The following is a 19,009-nucleotide window of genomic DNA, read 5'->3' as shown; positions in this document are numbered from 1 at the left end:
GCCCTAAAGACATCATGACCCCTACTCTTCAATACCGAAGAATGAGTAAAGTAGTGTATGAACCTCTCGTAGAAAATGATGATGAAGTCAATAATTACTTTTGTGGTATCCCATTAAGAAGATGGCCTACATGATGGATGACGAACCGGTGATCACATTCATTATCTGTTTAAGCAATTCGGTCGTGACTTTATGCCTCTTTATACGGGAAATGACATCGTCATAGACAGGACGATTGACCATAAGGCCAACGTTGGCTATCTGGAAAAGTGGCACAATGCCTACAAAATAGGAATCCTGAAGGAGCGGAAGAAATAACTGACATATATTCTCGAAGAATACTAACGGGCCAGGAAAATGAAGAGAAATAAACTTCAAGTGTAGGAACGGGCTATAGTAGGACATAAAGTCTATAGCCTTTGTCATCACTTTTTTTTTATCCAACTCTTTCTCTATAAGTATCAACAAGAGAGATATGCATGTAACGAAGTCAGTGGGTATTTTGTATAATAATTCGTATATTTTTACTTTGAATCACAAGGAGATGTTCATTTTTAGGATTCATTTTATGTGCATATGCATTGTATTTACTTATATATGTTACAACTACAAACCCTCGTCTATTTCTCTTCTACAGTCCACGACTACAAAATTCGAAGCGGCCCCGAGAAAACGAGACCTGAAAACCGCACGTTTTATCCGTCACAAAATGGCTTAGGAAGTAATGACACATGAAATGGTCTCCATGACCGAATTCAAAGAAATGAAGGCCGCTCTACAATATGTGATAAGAGCAACTCGCGCTAATCACAAGTTCTTTAGCTAATCAGCAAATACCGTCCACATCCTAAAATATGCCTTCTTCTTCTCGATTTCTTACCCAGCCTATCCCAGTTATATTCACCCCTATAAATCTCAATCGTACTAGTCCTTGAACTCAAGAGGAATTCTCCTACTATGAGTACTCCGAAGAGGATTTCGATCAGACCACATAGGCACAACACCAAACTCACGAGGAAAAACCCAACCCCATAGAACCACATGGGAAACTCATTCTGGTGGCTGAATAGCCGCTCTCCACTAAATATGAATGCCAAAATGCTCAAGTTCCTATCATGCAGGTGGAAATTCAAGCCGAGTCGAACAAGATGGCTAATGGAAAAAGCATTGAATGAGCACTATGACTAGAAAGATGCCATGAAAATGGCTGAACGAACAGTCATTCCACTAGGCATCAAGTCACCCTCCATATCTAAATACATTAGAAAAAATGATTCGTCTGTCTTTTTCAAAATATATACCTCTACAATGACCCCTTTGCGACTAAGAGAGCCAACGGTTCTCCACGTATTTCTCCAATGTCTCGACGACGTCGCTTTACGCTAATATCACAAAAAAAATGTAACAAATTTGAAAAGTATTGAGGAACTGGTTGCAGCATTTATTGAATGCTTTTCCATGCACCTTAATCTAGAACGACTAGAGAAAAGTCTCAAGAACATGAAGCAAGGGGAAATGAAAATTTCTCAATCTTCAAAGAAATGGAAGGTTGTTGCTGAAGAAATTGATTCTCTTCTGAGTAAACAATGACAAATTGATATGATTCTAAAAAGTGTTAACAATCGATATTTTGTAAGATTCGCAGTCAAAGCATTCCAGAACATGAAAAATTTGTTGAAAACTAGCAACAATCTCGATGATGCAATCGAGAAAGAGAGAAAAGAGGGAAAGGCAGTTAAAGCCTATCAATCTCCAAGTCGCTTCCCTAAGAATGAAAAGACAGAAATTCACTAAGTGACAACCGCTTGGCTGGAACGTCCTCCCCCAAAGACGAACCCCAATATGCCTCCACAGGTTAAGACATGTACATCAACCCCTACCAAACCTATAACTCCAAAGGCATTCAGATCCCCTAGAGTCTTCGACAAAACAGGTATGCCTTTAAGTCAGGTCATGAAAACTCTTCAGGAGTAGAATCTAATCAAACCCCTTACCCCAAGAGCGGATATACCATTCATGGAAAAGTATGAGAATGATAGGTGTGATTATCATCAAACAAAGGGACATGTTATTGACAGTTGTAACGCTCTCAAACATTTATTTCAAGACTTGATCGATCAGAAAGTTATCTCCAAGCTCGAAATCGAAAAGAATACACTAACAGATCAACAAGTTAATATGATCACAACCAATAAAGTTATACTAAACGTTGATGCGTTGTTGGATTTGATCCACGATACGGAGCCAGAGGTCAACATGATTGGCCCTAACCCAAGAAGAAGTCCATAGCCCATCTCGATAAAACTTCTAAATGGTGGGTAAAATATGTGTCAAAAATGACCGTCCAAGTCTATGCCCCGATATCTGATATCGTGTCAACTTCATCAACGAGTTAAGCAAGGCTAAAGTCCATGCTAACAACGCCCTTAAAGCACTAGTATGGATCATTTCCGCTATTTCGCAACACAACAGGATCGATTTCGAAGACAAAAATCTTCCGACAGCCAAGATAGATCACGCTACAGCCCTCTATATTTATGTACAAATGGAGGGAAAGACCATCCAAATGGTCTTAATAGACAACGAATCGGCTCTCAACATATGTCCTTGGAATACTCTTAAGAGAATATGCATATTTAGGGATAAGATATTACCATCTAACTAGTGTGTTAAAGATTTTGACAGCTCGCGACGTGAGATAATGGGTTGTCTCAAAGGTACCATTCAAGTGGTTGACATACCCTTCCAAGTTAATTTTCCGGGATATGGAGTTCCCAAAATGAGCATTCAAAATAAGCCATTTTTCAAACGGGTCCCAAAAATTATGGAAAAATATTAATTTTGTTGAACATAATATTCCTGAATATTTAGATTTTTCATAAAATCGTTTGGAGGCTCCAATTGAAAGAATGAGGTTGTTTAGTATAAAAGAAAACCAAACAAACCCTAAGGAACTTCCCAAAAATTGGAAATTGAAACTTCATATTTAAAATTGGATGAATATAATGTTGGACGGGTGAATTGAACGTTGACAAAAGTCCAAGGGTAAAACTAATTCGAATTCTCTAAAAAAATAATTTAATTCTTGTAGTTTAGGGTTAAGATTATACAAAGCTGGAAGTTTGGATGCATATATAATTTAGAATGAAAATTAATTTCGAATTAGAACTTGATAGGAAAATTTAAACAACGGAAAAGTCTAGGGGCCACTTTGAACGCACCCTAGAAATTTGGAAATTGGAAAGGAGAAAAGACAAAAGGAAACCGTCTTCGTTGTCTTCTTCCGTGTGCCTCCGCATTCTAGCATTGAAGAACAGAGGAACACTTTGTTTTGCCATTGCCAACCTAGACCTCCGACAGCAGACAACGCCTCGATTGGTCCTCAACATTGCTTCGGGAGAGTGGAACTCTTCGTAACAGAGACTCGTAAACTTAATGAAATGTCTTAGGAAAGCATTTCGACTAACCTAAACGAGAAACAAAGGAATCCAAAAAAACAATTCTTCTGCATATCTGAAAAATAGAAAAACAGTTACCGTCTGTAACTCTTTATTTGTTTACGCATTGGCTCCACAACCACCACCAGAGCCGGCCCGAGGTTTGGGCTGCCCTAGTCTCGGTAGTAAAAGTTCGACATATTTTTTTGTTGCCCTAAGTCTAGTTTTAAAAATCGATAAAAACAATTTTATTTTTGGTAAGACTTAAACTCATAACCACATTGAAACTTTAAGTCTATAGTTTGAACCACCAAACTATTACCATTTAGGTTTAAAATTGCAATAAATATATCTAAATATTTTGATATTTTTAACAAATGGGTTGCCCTGGGGAGTGGACTGCCCTAGCCCGAGGGCTTGCCGGGCTTACCCCAGGGCCGGCCCTAACCACCACGACACTCTTCCTTATCCTCCGAAGCTTCAGACGCAAATTCTCTATATCGAAGAGACCGTCTGAAATATCGTTGAAAAACTGGCCAGTAGTTCTTCCTCCGGAGACCAAACATGGATGTTTATTATCTTATTTTTTGATCACGCATTGAAAATATTAAATTACCCACGTATACAAAATAAATAAATAAATAAATAATAGCAAATTAAACAGTGTAATATTTCGAGATAAACTGAGTTATTTTTTTTATCGTGTACAATAATTGTCACAAATTTTTGTTTGTATACCCCAAAAATTGAATACAATTACATTTGTCAATTTGATTGATTTTGACGATGATGAGATGAAGAAATGGGAGTAAAGCACCATTTTATAGAAACATGGGTTATTCTATAAATATTTCACTATTTATGAAGTTAGTATCTTTCCATGACAAAGTTCACTGCCATTTTCTCAATAAAAGGAAATCTTGGTATAAACTATGATAATGTCATGAGACATTAAGAAAAAGTACGCTGTTCAAAACATTTGAAGTTGAACACTTTTTTAAAACATTTGATGTTGAACGAACAAATATTATCAAATTTGTTAATATACATTATTTCATCTAAATTAACACCCGAATAAATATATAAATAAAAATCGCTCAAACCCAGCTGACAATATGTATAAATAATATGTTTGAGCTTTAGATTAAATCATGAAAAACAAAAGAAAGTCATCTATAGAAGATAAACCTGTAAAAATATAGCCTGTAAATAAATCTGGTTTAATAATATAACTTTGTTTCTTTCTTCTTTCTGTATCCCTCCTCTAAAGAGAAAAAGGAAAGGAAGATTTACATTTGTGGTCCACCAAGGGGTGGTAGCCTACTCATGATCTGATGATAAATAGATGAACCATTATTGCCTATACTATTATTATTGTTGAAATTGATATTATAATTGACAGGTTGTTGTTGATCTGAGATGGGTTCCAATTTGGGCTCTCCCTTGGGCATCATCATCAATCCCATTTGACTCTGTTGTCCAATATAAGACATTGGCATCATATTTCCTTGGCTTCCCATGGCACCCAAACTCCCAATGCCTGTCTGGTTCATACTACCATAAGAAGCCATCATCTGCCTTCCAGCCAGCCCATATGAGCCAAGAGGGGCTGCTGTTGGTCTATTATGGAACCTCGACATTTCATTTTGAACATGAGACGGGTGGTCTGTGATCCTGTGAAGATGATGAAGGGAACTTGTGGAGGAATTGGCAATGTGGCTGCTGTTTCGAGCAGCCGGGACGTCGTGGTTGTGCTTTCCCTCGTATGTTGTTATAACGGATCGAAGATCATTTGATGCCCTCTCAACATGTTTCCTCACCGTGCAGCCTGTACTTGTGCATTTATAGTAACTCCTGTATGTGTGGGTAATTTTAGAAAGAATTTAGTTACAAGAATTTTTATATTCTTATTACAAAAGGAAAAGGAAAATGTTAATGACCTCGGGTTTGGATTTCCTTTCACGACTTTCTGTCCATACTTGCGCCAACGGTAGCCGTCGTCGAGGATGTCAACTTCACTTGTGGTCTGGACTACAACTCTCGGCTCCCTAACAGCACCAGCTCTTGTAGTAGGACCACCCGTCGTTTCAGTTGTGTAAGTTGCTGCCTCAGCTAATTTCCTATTGTCAGAAACACAAGCAATGAGAAATCTAACAATATACACAAAAACAGAGAGACGCGAGTACACACCTCCTCTTTGAGGTCTTAGATTCTTCTTGTTGGTCGTCTTCATCCTCGTCATTAGAAAAGGTAGACGACCCAACTACCGTAATGCTTGAATCGAGGGGACGTGCGCCCTTTTGAGCCTGCAAAGAGTTGTTGGCCACATTTCGAAATTCTGACATCGCTTCTAGATGATTATCCTCCATCTTCCAATCTGGGGTAGAGTCGCTATCACGAAGAGACTGCATCGAATCATTTCGATCGTCCAATCTGATCATCGCCGGTTTTTGGTTGGGAGCTGTTACAGGTTCTGTGTGACTGTGCGACCCTTTGTATATGACCTCCGTAACAACCCCTTCATGTGATCTTTCAACCTTCTTCTTCATAGTACAATTAGGATGTGTGCACTTGTAGTAACTCCGAGGATATTGGCTACCCTTCACTTCTTTCTGTCCATATTTTCTCCAATTGTAACCGTCCTCATCCTCCTCCTCAATGGGCAACGGTATTTTTGCACCTGCACCAATAATAGTATTTGATTGGGGAAAGATAGACTTACTAGACCCATCATGTTCACTAGATGGTTTCCAAAACTCCATTGGAATATGAAATTCAACTCCATTTGGAGGCCGCAAAGAATTCTCAGTACCCTGAAACAACGATTCTGGATGATGATAACTCAATGGATCTAACTGCACAAGAAAAAACATAAACAAAAAACTAATGAGTAACTATTTGGATCTTCAACCACGAGCAATCAATGAAATAAAAAACGTTTCTTAAATATCCTTACTCTGTTTTGGTCACCATGAAAGTGTTCAAAACCAGAATCCGCAACAGGTTTGAATGAAAACGGCTGAGAACCAAAATCCTCAAAGAATTGATCATCCTTGTTTTTATCTGAAACCTGAGCACCAAATGAATAGTTTTTGTTGTTACTGCCACTAGATGCAAATAAGAACTTGCCTGTAGTTGGAGAAGGCTGAACCTGCAAAACAAACACAACACTTTTAAAACAAAGATCCACGGAAACAAAAACATGCCTTCAATTTTAAGCTCACCAGTGAATTTGAGAGGAAAACAGGTGACTCTAAAAGAGTGGTTGGACTCAAACCGGGAGGAATCATCAGATAAGGAGACCGAACATCTTGGGATATCGAAAGATCAGACGGCTTCATACTCTCTGTATTTAATCTTGGAGCATTAAATCCAGCTCTAGCTGCTATCCTTTCCAGAAGTCCTCCTCCACGTCGTGTCTTGTGCAATTTGTCAACATTTTCTGTGACTCGAGCACCATTTTTGTCATTGTTTAACTCTTCTTCATAACCCACAAAGTGTCCGGGATTGCCATCAATCTTTTCTAAAGGAATATCGTCTTTCAGAACAGACGAGAAAAATCTAGGACTTGGAATGGGAGACATCCATTCTTCAACTATAGAATAACCATGGTGATCAAACCCACCCATTATATATACCACAAAAATAAACAAATCTTCTTCTATCTGTAAACTGTATTTTAGCTTCAAAATGAGCTTAAATTGTTGAAGACCTGATTAAAGAATGAAATCAAAGGCAATTTAGCTACAAAGCTCAAATACATGAAACTAAGTATCTGGGTTCCTCTTACAAATAGAAATTGAAATGGAATCCCATAAAATCCAATCTCTAGTTTCAAAAGACCATTACTTTAGAAACAACTAAAAACTTGTCTGCAAAATCAAATACCTCTCAAGTCTCATCTGTCATTTAGCAGACCCAAAAGTAAATAAATCAAACGATTTTGAAGTCTAATAAGATCCAATAACAACACCCACAAACAGGAACATACCCTATTGAAGATTGAAATACAAAATCAAAACCATGAAGTTAAGAATTCATTTGCATGGACCTTTTTCTAACCTTCATTGAGTTCAGCTTAATGATTCAACATAACAAGAAACCCTCCAGACTTCTTCTTCTCACTTTCAATTCAGCACAGCTTAATTTTGATGATGGAAGAAATAAAAGTGAGAGAGAGAGAATGAATAAACGTTAAATTTGCTGGTTTTTATTAGAGCATCAAGAAATTACCGTTTAATTTCAATATCAATAATAACTCAACTTCTTTTTCTGATCAATTTCCAATCAAAACCCGAGGTTGACCAGCCTATCATTTTCAGCCACGTAGAACAGATGCCCTTTGACTTGAAGGGTAATTATGTAATTTTATATTCTCTAGTTTGTAGTAGCTTTGTCCATTTTAAATTAAACACTAACAACAACCAATGTGTAACGCTTTCATTGATTAGACAATCTGGGTGATTGACACGCTAGGACCATAATAATTAAGATTTAACGTTTAGATATTATTTAATTTAATGCATTCAATTATCCTATTTTAGTTCAATATCATAAAAACAATTTAATAAGCAATCTAACCATAATTTATTCAGATTTTGTATATAATTTACTGTTTTATTTTCAACATCGGTTCATATAAAAGTGGACAAATAATACATTAATTGAACAATACAATGGAACCAATATCATTCTAATGAATGTTATATGTATTTGAATTTGAAAACACAGTATATAATTTTCTATTTTATATAAATTTGAAAACACATTATATAATTTCTACTTTTATACAAATTAATTTATAAGTTTTTATAGAGTTTTTCTTTTAATATATAGATGATTCTAATTCCTATTAAATAAATAAAGGCTTTAAACCGTTAAAAACTTTTAATTAAATTAAAACGCAAAACAAACCTAGCTTTAAAATTCTGGCCAGCTAAGCATTAAAAAATAGAAACGGACAAAGAAACTAACTATATTAAAATTTGAATGACCGCAATTTGGGCGTTAGAAGCTTACTCTTTGCTATACTTATATATATTTTTTTAATTAAAAGAGAATTAGTATGTCATCGTAGCCGTATCTTCCCCTTTTAAACTCAAAACATTTTTAATATAATCTAAAACGAATATATTTCGACATGCTTTCTTTCATTAGCCAACATATAACGTAAACCGAATTCCTATATGATGATATCTATACTAGAAAGAAATCATACAACTCATGCATGCAACCTTGTTTGTAACCGAATTACTCCTATGCACAAACAAACATAAACAGATAACAGATAGGATGCTCATGAATGATGAAGCTCGTCCCTGGTGCGCAACTCCATGATCGGAGGCAAACTACGAACAAGCCGAACTCCAAATAATATTTTAAATCGCCATTACCCTACCTCAATCATGTGATAATTGTCTCAAACTATTTATCAATCAGCATACAAGATTTGTCGCCAATCACTTCCTCTTATCCCAGATAATTTATAGTTCTTACTCATAGAAAATTTAAGCTCAAGTATTCTCTCTGATTACTCTCCCAAACTTATCGTAAACACAAAATGTAAAGGTGAATCTATGTACAAACATATTCGGGCGGTAGCCTAAATTAGAGGTAAGCATATCTTGGGTTGACCCAAACCTTAACCTTAACTCAAACCCAAAATATAAATTTGGATAAGTTAATTTGGGTTTGATTAGGATTACTCAAATTAAATAAATTTAATTTAATTCTCTCTTATCAATCAAATATAAACTAACCATCTTTCAACTCTTGATTTTTCTTACATTAATCTCTATTACAGTCAAATAAAAAATAATTGAAAATTTTAAAACTCAATAATAATATATTTATTAATTATAATCTAACTATACATAACTAACATATCACTATTATTCTAAAATTCTTTACTTAATTAATTTAAGACTTTATTTAATTTAAATTATTTAAATAATCCATATTAATCTCACGGAATATTTCTTTAGCGAATTTAGTAATTAAAATATCAAAATAATTTCAAACAAATCAAAATTATGTTAAACAGATAAAAAAACGTATAATAATGTCAAAGACATAATAGATGGAGAAAAAAAACAAATTAAACGAACCGAAAAATGTTAAATATGTCACAAATGTGTTAAACGGGCCAAAACGTGTTAAACATGTCAAAAATGTGTTAAGCTTGTCAAAATGTGTCTAACATACCAAAAACGTGTTATATGTCCCAAAAATGTGTTAAACTTGTCAAACTTGTCAAACATGTTAAATATGTGAAACATGCCAAAAACGTGTTAAACATGTCAAAAACATGTTAAACGTACCAAAACGTGTTAAAATATGTCAAAAATGTGTTAAACATGTCAATAACTTGTTAAACGTGTTAAAAAATGTTTAACGTGTTAAAAAAAATGTTAAACGTGTCAAACGTGTTAAGCGTGCAAAAACATGTTAAAAGTGCTAAAAATGTGTGAAATTGATTAAAATGAGTTACATATTTGTTACAATTAAAAACGTATTAAGTGAGTCAAAACAAGTCCAACGAATTAAATATTAGTTAAATGAGTTAAAAACGTGTTGAATAAGTCAAAAATATATTAAATTAGGTAAAACGAATTAAATAATTATTAAACGAGTCAAAATGTGTTAACCGGGACAAAAACGTGTTAGATATTAAACAAGTAAAAAACGTTATAAATATATTATAAATTAAAATTTAGTTTGAATTACCCAACCCATAAATTAAAAAATATAAATAATTTCTTAAACTTTTCTAATGTTCTCTTTGAATTCTCCTTGAATTGCAATTTTGGGGGAGATTTGGTCCGATTTTATGGTTGTACCCTATTCGTACCAGCTAAAAATTATATTTTGTTTGTCTAAAAATTAAAATTAAATTATCTGCATGATCCTCAAATAAAATCCCACAAAATAATGTGCTAACCATATTTTTAGAATTATGTTAGGTTTTTGCCCATTTCCGACCTCATCTTTCAAGTATTTTTCGACTACATGTATGGATGAGCATTGGACAGATTAATTCGTAATCCAATCCGATCTGAATCTGAAATACTAATTCGGATTAGATATTTCAGATTTAATTGAGATCGGATCGGACTAAGTCTGAATCGAATTAAATTCGGATTAGATTTGAATAATTTAATTAATTTAAAATTGACATTTACAAATATATAAATATTTATTAGTTTGGATTTAACAAATCATATTCAATCCAATCCATATCCGTATTAATTAGTAATTTGGACAAAACAGACTAGTGTTAACCGGTTGTAGCATGCCCATGGAAACAGATCGAGAGTAACCCGGTAGATTTAGGTTATGGTATAGGTAGGAAACTTAGACGTAAGCGAATATGGAGGAATTATTTTAATTTTAAAACGTGTGTAATTTCGTGTTTTAATAATGACCAATAGTTTTCCAAATAGAGATCGATCATTGTTAACAGACACCAAACCTAAAAAGAATATTTAAAAGCATATTTCATACTTTATCAGGTAGGAAGTTAGGTAACTACTCTCCAAATGTACCATAATATCAATTTTGCTAAGTTCCATTAAAACAAAAAAGTGTGTTGCCCATTAATTTGGACAAAGACTGAAGACTGAAGACCGTGTTTGTTAGTTGTCTTCTACAGAAGAAAAAACAACCGGCTGAAGAATTAGACAAAAACCATATAAATTTTGTGATGAAGAGATGATCAAGATAGCCAGTTGTTGTAGGAGGAGGAATCAAAGGCCTGGCAGCTAATTGATCATGTTCTCCTGATCATCATTTGGTGGGAGCTGATTGAGATCAAAAGCATGTATTTTCCGGACGATCTGACCATGAAAATTGGCTTCAGTTGAGGAATTATATAATTCCTCAGTCAGATTTCCGATATAATGGCTCCTCATATGACCTCCAAGTGCCTGACCTGTTGGAAAGATCTTGCCGCATCTTTTACATTGATGTGGGCTGCTGCTTGTTGATGTCGTAGTAGTCTGTACCACCTGTATCTTGCCGCCTGACTCTTTATTATTATTATCACCGGTGTTCATAGTGATCAGATCGTCGCAGTTGGTTTGATTCTGAATCTTGATCATGTGTTTGTTGTGGCCAGATTTGTGGCCACCTAATGCTTGATGGGTTGAGAATATCTTATTACAATCGCTGCACTTGAAGCACTTTTGATGATGATCATCAGCTCTTAATATTTCCATCGAATCATGATTTATATGTTGCTTATATGTAATTGGGGGGACATTAATATCATCCAGCTCCATCAATTTCCTCTTCTTTTTCGACAATCTCTTTCTCTGTTGGGTAATCATCACCTGTTCTTGATCAATGGGTACTCTAATCTCTGACTGATAATCATCTTCCTTGGTGAAGCTCTTTGAACCGATTTCAGGGCTACTTACTAATAACTTTTCATGGAAACCACCCACATCATCTTTCTCTTCATGATGATCATCAGATGTCGATTGGATAGTATTATTAATTGTTAAGGAATTGCTGTTGGTTACCTCAGAGATCAAGAATGGATCGCTATTGGCAAGCGTCAAGAGAACTTCAACAGCTTCAAGAAGCTTATTTTCATCCTCAACATTCACTTCTTCTTCTTCTTCTTCTTCCATTGTTGTTGTTTGTGGGCTCGAGAGAAATTTTCGACCACGTTTCCCAGTGACTGGCCAACGCAAAACCGACAACATGATCAAATCATGAGACTCATGTTGGTCAACATTACAATTAATAAGCACCTTTTCATCCGAATAGCCAGTTTCATCAAAAGAAGATGAAGATGAATGATCAGTTGTCATAGTATTCTTAATCTTAATGTTCATGTTTTCAGCAGGGGGCTTAATTCCTCGATATTGTCTTTCCGGATGGCACCGCATGTGCCCGAACAGAGATTTCATTGATGGGAAATTCTTCCCACAAACAAAACAAATCGGTTTCGTTTCCAATTCTTCGTCAGCATTGCCGGGTCCAACAGGGGACCGATTCATGAGCTTCTTGGTATTGTTATTAACTTTCACGTGGACTCTCATATGACCTCCAAGAGCTTTTGGTGAGCTAAATGATTTGCCGCAGGTTTCACATGACATCATATTCCGTAACGATTCCCCGTCGTATCCACTTCCCCCCGCTTCTAATTCAATAGATTTCTCTTGCCCGCCGCTGTCCTCCATCAGGTTTAGGTATTTTATACGATAAAACGAAAAACCCTGATCCAGATTATTCTTAATAAAGAGAGTCGCCCTGGTCACAGGAGTGAAGACCAGACCAGTAATGGTGGGGGACCAATGAATACCCAAAAGAGAAGAGATTAAAGACGGTTACTTAACTGAAAAGAAACCGAACCCAGCTTGGAGAATCAGCTCAACGATCGATCTTGCAGAACCAATCAATCTGCACCTGCTATATACAATTCAAGATGATCGATCATCAGAAATATTCAATGACAAGATTCAAGCTAGCTAGTTATTGATACATCATACATATATAGATATACCCACCTCTATTATATAGATATTGATCGTCGAAGAAGCTCAAATCCAAGATAACCGCAATGGGGTGATAAGAAAAACTGCCGTAGAGGAGAGAGAGAGAAAGAAATAGTGGGGAAGATGAAGCGGAAAAAAGGAACAAGTACATGATCTCTCCAACTGCCAATGAACCTAGCAGTGACTGTCCCTTTACCCCTTATTCCCGTGTTTTTTTTTTTACAAAATAAAACTCTCCATCACTTTCTCTAATTTGTTAATTTGTTACTAGTGAACATATTTCCACAAAAATAGGGATCAATATTTTGTGTACAAACAAAAAATCAGCCAAAAATGAAATATTTTGGCTTCATAACTTGAAATAATAAAGTTGTACATAATCTTTTTTATTTATTTCCTTAACATGGTACTTTTAACTTTATTTCATGCAACAAATTACTTTATTAATTATCATTCATTTTTTTCAATTAAATTAATATTGACAGCCAGAGCGTAGTAATTTTCTCACGCTAAATAAATTTTCTGAAAACAATAACATTATTTTGCTGAAAATTATTTTATTTTTTGAAAATATATATTTATATATATTGTAAAGAAAAATACTTTTAATATTATGTTTTTCTCATCAAATTATACACTACCAATTAAGGAATATTAACACCAAATAATGCAAGATTTTGTAGTATCAATTTAAAATATATATATATATATATATATATATATATATATATATATATATATATATATATAGATATATATATATATATATATATATATATTCCTCATCAAATCTTTCGAATCTTTTTTTAAAGGTTTCTGTTGATAATAGAATATTTTCTATAGAAAGAGAGTAACTTTTTTTTTATACTTACATTTCTTGTTTAGCTATTTCTTACAAGTTTTCTATTTGAGTAACCCTTTATGAGTTTTTATTGTTCTTTATACATTTGTATTAGTTTTTCAATTCCCATGTTATTGTAATTCCATCAAATTTTAGATCCAATTAACAATAATTTGTTAATTATAGAGAAAAATTAAAAATTTAATAAACTCGAAACGATATATACCAAGAAGAAAACGATTAAGTCATCGATTTGGACAATAATAAAAAGAGAATGAAAACACAATGACATGATAATAAAAAAATGGAGGACAATATCTTCTCTTTTAGTTTTTTTTGGTAGAAAATGACAACAAAATTTTATAAAAAAAGTACCATGAATTATTGATGATGGTAGAAAAGATCTAAAATGATGATTATCTAATCAAAATTATTGACTTCTCAATGACACCGGATCAACTTCACGACTTCACTGAAGGCTTATCCATTGATGATATTATACAAAGTATCATGTTTGACCTATGAGAAATCATAACGGTTGATACACGATTAATTAATTAAAAAGGATATCTAACTTTTTTAGGACCCGAGTCCACATTGATGTAACAAAACTGATCAAGACATGTATGAACATTAGAGGAAGACAAATCAGATATCTATGTAACAACAAATATGAGAAGTATGGTGATGTCTACTGTGGAATACATGGACATGATGTCAAAGAATTCTCTAGCCTAGTAGATTAGGAGGGAACAAAATTCGGCCAAAAATAGGATCAATATTTTGCGTACAAACAAAATCAGCCAAAAATGAATATTTTGGCTTGATAACTTGAAATAATAAAGTTGTACATAATTTTTTTTATTTATTTCCTTAACATGGTACTTTTAACTCTATTTCATGGAACAAATTACTTTATTAATTATCATCCATCCTTTTCAATTAAATTAATATTGACAGCCAGGGACTGTGTAGTCATTTTCTCACACGCTAAATAAATTTTCTGAAAACAATAACAATATTTTGCTGAAAATTATTTTATTTTTTGAAAATATATATTTATATATATTGTACAGAAAAATACTTTTAATATTATGTTTTCCTCATCAAATTATACGCTACCAATTAAGGAATATTGACACCAATTAATGCAAGATTTTGTGGTATCAATTTTATATATATATATATATATATATACTCATCAAATCTTTCTTTCGAATCTTTTTTAAGGGTTTCTCTTGATAATAGAATATTTTCTATAGAAAGAGAGTAACTTTTTTTTATACTTACATTTCTTGTTTAGCTATTTCTTACAAGTTTTCTATTTGGGTAACCCTTTATGAGTTTTTATTGTTCTTTATACATTTGTATTAGTTTTTCAATTCCCATCTTATTATAATTCCATCAAATTTTAGATCTAATTAACAATAATTTGTTAATTATAGAGAAAAATTAAAAATTTAATGAACTCGAAACGATATATACCAAGAAGAAAACGATTAAGTCATCGATTTGGACAATAATAAAAAGAGAATGAAAAGACAATGACATGATAATAAAAAAATGAAGGACAATGTCTTCTCTTTTAGTTTTTTTTTTGGGTAGAAAATGACAACAAAATTTTATACAAAAAGTACCATGAATTATTATGACAAGATGGTGGTAGAAAAGATCTAAAACGATGATTATCTAATCAGAATTATTGACTTCTCAATGACACCAATTTGGATCAATTTCACGACTTCACTGAAGGCTTATCCATTGAAAATGTTATACAAAGAATCATGTTTGACCTATGAGAAATCATAACGGTTGACACACGATCAATTAATTAAAAAGGGATATCTAACTTTCTTAGGACCCGAGTCTACATTGATGTAACAAAACTGATCAAGACATGTATGAACATTAGAGGAAGACAAATCAGATATCTATGTAACAACAAATATGAGAAGTATGGTGATGTCTACTTTGGTCGTGGAATACATGGACATGATGTCAAAGAATTCTCTAGCCTAGTAGATTAGGAGGGAACAAAATTCGGTTTTTGACTTAAGGCTTACTAATCGAGCATAACTCCACTACATGTCATGGTAGGCTCTATAAGCCTAACATATTTCTTTTGTCTCACAGGATCTAGTCAACATGCGCCCGAGCTATAAATAAGTTCACAAAAAGATGAAAAATGATGAGATCTTAACCAATGTGTCAGAACATATGTGATTATCAGAAAGAGTATGTGATCAAATCAATCCATATGAATCATGTAAACGAAATGTTACCATTATATCATATAATCAGGTAATAACAATGGACATTCTTCCTAGTAGTAATGAAAAACATCAACAAGAATGTAGTAAAGTTACTACAACTATACAAAGCTAAACAAAAAGTGGAGGTGCAAAACTAGATAAATTGGGCTGCCCCATTAAATGCATCCAACAAAATATTTATGTGAGTCCACTATATGGAGAGAGTGAGTGATTCACTAACAAACCACACATTCAATCCCAATCACCAATCTTGATACATAATTAAATAGTGTCAACAACACCATCCTACATACAAAAGCATCCTACATACAAAAGCGACAATTGTATAGGTAATAAAAAGATTAAAACATTAATGAAAGAATATCTGATGAATTTGGTTTCGAGGTTGGATCTGTTTCGATTCTTATTTGAGAGACATTGATATTCCTGAGTGCGCGCGATAAAAATAAATCGCTAAGTTTGATATTTTGGAAGCTTATACCATTTATATCTACTTCTTGTTTAAAATTTGTGAGGGGAATCAATTTTATGTGTTATCAAAATTTAAGTATTAAAAGTGAGACTTTATAGGCAACCCCATAATATACCTTCCTGTCGAATTTAAGAGAGATTGAGATTTTAACGGGAGGCTATCATAGGTCTATTTAAATTTTTTGATTTCAACTTCGCAACTATTGAGTTTCCACCTAATTTAATAAACTAGGAAAACAATTAAGGCGTATGCACGTCACAATTAAATATTAATGTGAGTTCGACACTTGATTGTGTGGGAAAGAGCCAAAAGCAACTATGTCCCACAATGCCCTTAGGTCTTTACTAAATCAATTTTTATCTTTTAAAACATAGTTTATGCTTTACTTTTTAGTTTTCCAATTTTTAATTTAACATAAAACTAAGGGTAATTTATCCACTTTTAAGTGGATCTTGTGTACAATAAATATAAACAATACAACAAAGGAAAAGACAACCTAAAGTTTACAAAAGTAAAACTTCACATAAGTTTATCCTAAATGTTAAAAAGACTAAGAGTTTATGTGATAATATTATATTTATCTTAAGTCTACAAATTTTAGAATTTTAGGAGAGTTTTATATAAATGAAGTGTCTTAAATTTTAGAGTTTATATTTTTGTTTTGAATTTTTATATTTTATATTTGATTTATAAATTTCATACATTTATATTTGATTGTGTTAAGTTTTTATAATGTGTTTTGATTTAGAGGCTAACCTATGATCAAGAAAACTCAAATTTACAACATGCAAATCAACCAAAACCAAAGATTCAAAAATAAACCTAAGAGACCTTGACATGACCGAGAAATATAAAGCAAGAATATACACACAAAAAAAAAACAAACAAAAAAAAACAAAAAAAACGCAAAATGGGTCGCGATTGAGAAAGCTCGCCTCGGTCGGGCAATGAAACGGAAGGATATGAAGTAGATCTCGGTCACAGCTAAATTCCTTGGTCGCATGTGAAGCAGAAGCAAGGCAACGACTTGGTTCCTCGGTTGCGTGTGAAGTAGAAACAAAGGGCGTCCAAGCGCAGGGAAAGGGTCGTCCGTCTTCTTCTCGGTCGGATGTTAAGCATCATCGGCTGCTGCTAAAAAAATAAGGTATGATGGCTCAATTTCTCGGTCACCAACATGTGCAACTTGGGGGAAGAAGCGTCAGGGATGAATTAGGAGTCCTTGTTGAAGCCCACGAAATTGATGACATGATCATCAAGAAAAGCATGCACCGACGATGCTTTTTGGCATAGTTTTTCTTCAAATTGGTGAGGATGGGAAACAAAGAATGAATCAGATGCAATAGGGATAAGGTTGAGCTTTTCCATCACCCAAAGATATAGGATCAATGGGGATCCTCGTTGAGACATGCGATATTGGTCTTGTATATTAATAAGATCAAATAGAGTTTATGCAAGAATCATACCGAAAAGATCAACATCCTCCTTCTAGAGCCAACGCTAACTCTAAAATGCGAGGTAATGGTCGACAACCCTCAATAAGGCACAACAAAAAGTGAGACGAGAGGATGAGAATGTCATTACTTTTGACAGAGTGGTGTTTGCGATGACTATGACACAGATACATGCCAATGCCTCAATATCGCCCTAGGAAACATGGAATTTATTTATCAAAGACGTAGAAGGTTATTAGGAGTGTGAAAGACAGGACAACCCTCCCTAGAAGAATAAAAAGAATATCATGTGTATGAGACAGAATAATGTCTTTGAACTCCTTAAAAGTATGAGTGATGTAGTTATGACCAATGTAGAAGGTACTGGTGTCAGCACACCACTTGCTCTGCATGTGAGTCATCAAGTGTTGATCAACACGGATGTGGGATAAATAAAATATGTTGTCTAGGCTGAAATTTTTAAAGGACCTTTAATTCACCTTGTAGAAGTCAACATAGACGGATAGAATGTCAGGGCTGAGGAGCTTCATGTCCTAACTTTAAAAGGAGAGATCCGATCAAGTTTCGTGAATTTCTAGAAATGTTAGATTTTGTACTTATGAGTGTCTATTTCCTCTAACCAATGCTTACATGTATGAATGGTAACATTTAAATTGGCTTACAACATAATTTATTGTAATCAAGAATAATAGTGTGAAGAGTCAAGCATATAGCATCGCCTTTGTGAGTGGATGTACGGGCATTTGTCAATACATCGTAGGCATTTGAGACTAGAGATGTGTTGGTAGCGTTAAGGGAACGCACCATGCGCACGATCTTGATAAGTAAAGGCGATGAGCCTTGTTGGATTAATCCTCGCGCAATTAGATAAGTAAATGCAAACAAAGAATTCACATTGTTCTTAGGATTTACACCATCATGAAAGGTTCTTGTGGGATAAGGAGTGTTATATGCTTTCATTGTTTATAGTTTGTCTAACTACTAATTTTAAATAATTTTTTTGAGAAAATGGTTAAAACTATTTCATTAAAA

At 33.8% G+C, this 19,009-nt stretch overlaps 2 protein-coding genes across 2 annotated transcripts; both read right to left on the bottom strand.

Annotated features, from left to right (window-relative positions):
* Positions 1-4,553: 4,553 nt before the first annotated feature.
* LOC124940457 (probable WRKY transcription factor 2) lies at positions 4,554-7,149 on the bottom strand. The gene is made up of 5 exons (XM_047480978.1): positions 6,662-7,149; positions 6,394-6,588; positions 5,628-6,292; positions 5,378-5,557; positions 4,554-5,291 (listed from the first exon to the last, which is right to left on the bottom strand). The coding sequence occupies exons 1-5, from the start codon at positions 7,064-7,066 to the stop codon at positions 4,727-4,729; spliced, it is 2,010 nt and encodes a 669-aa protein (XP_047336934.1). The 5' UTR covers positions 7,067-7,149; the 3' UTR covers positions 4,554-4,726.
* Positions 7,150-11,082: 3,933 nt separating this feature from the next.
* Positions 11,083-13,092, bottom strand: LOC124940624 (zinc finger protein ZAT4-like). Its single transcript, XM_047481146.1, has 2 exons — positions 12,953-13,092; positions 11,083-12,851 (listed from the first exon to the last, which is right to left on the bottom strand). The coding sequence occupies exon 2, from the start codon at positions 12,623-12,625 to the stop codon at positions 11,198-11,200; it is 1,428 nt and encodes a 475-aa protein (XP_047337102.1). The 5' UTR covers positions 12,626-12,851; positions 12,953-13,092; the 3' UTR covers positions 11,083-11,197.
* Between the last annotated feature and the right edge of the window lie 5,917 nt (positions 13,093-19,009).

Source organism: Impatiens glandulifera, chromosome 5, assembly GCF_907164915.1.
Source record: "Impatiens glandulifera chromosome 5, dImpGla2.1, whole genome shotgun sequence".
Lineage (NCBI taxonomy): Eukaryota > Viridiplantae > Streptophyta > Magnoliopsida > Ericales > Balsaminaceae > Impatiens > Impatiens glandulifera.
Note: the sequence above shows the minus strand (reverse complement) of the source record. Positions and strands in the feature narration are given on the sequence as shown.

Bases quoted from the DNA above. Each gene is read 5' to 3' on its own strand.
- LOC124940457 (XM_047480978.1), bottom strand. From the start codon at position 7,066: ATGGGTGGGTTTGATCACCATGGTTATTCTATAGTTGAAGAATGGATG. The intron at 6,589-6,661 runs GTGAGCTTAAAA...TTTGTTTTGCAG, and splicing joins TTTTCCTCTCAAATTCACTG to GTTCAGCCTTCTCCAACTAC. The intron at 5,558-5,627 runs GTGTGTACTCGC...TTCTGACAATAG, and splicing joins TCTAAGACCTCAAAGAGGAG to GAAATTAGCTGAGGCAGCAA.
- LOC124940624 (XM_047481146.1), bottom strand. From the start codon at position 12,625: ATGGAGGACAGCGGCGGGCAAGAGAAATCTATTGAATTAGAAGCGGGG.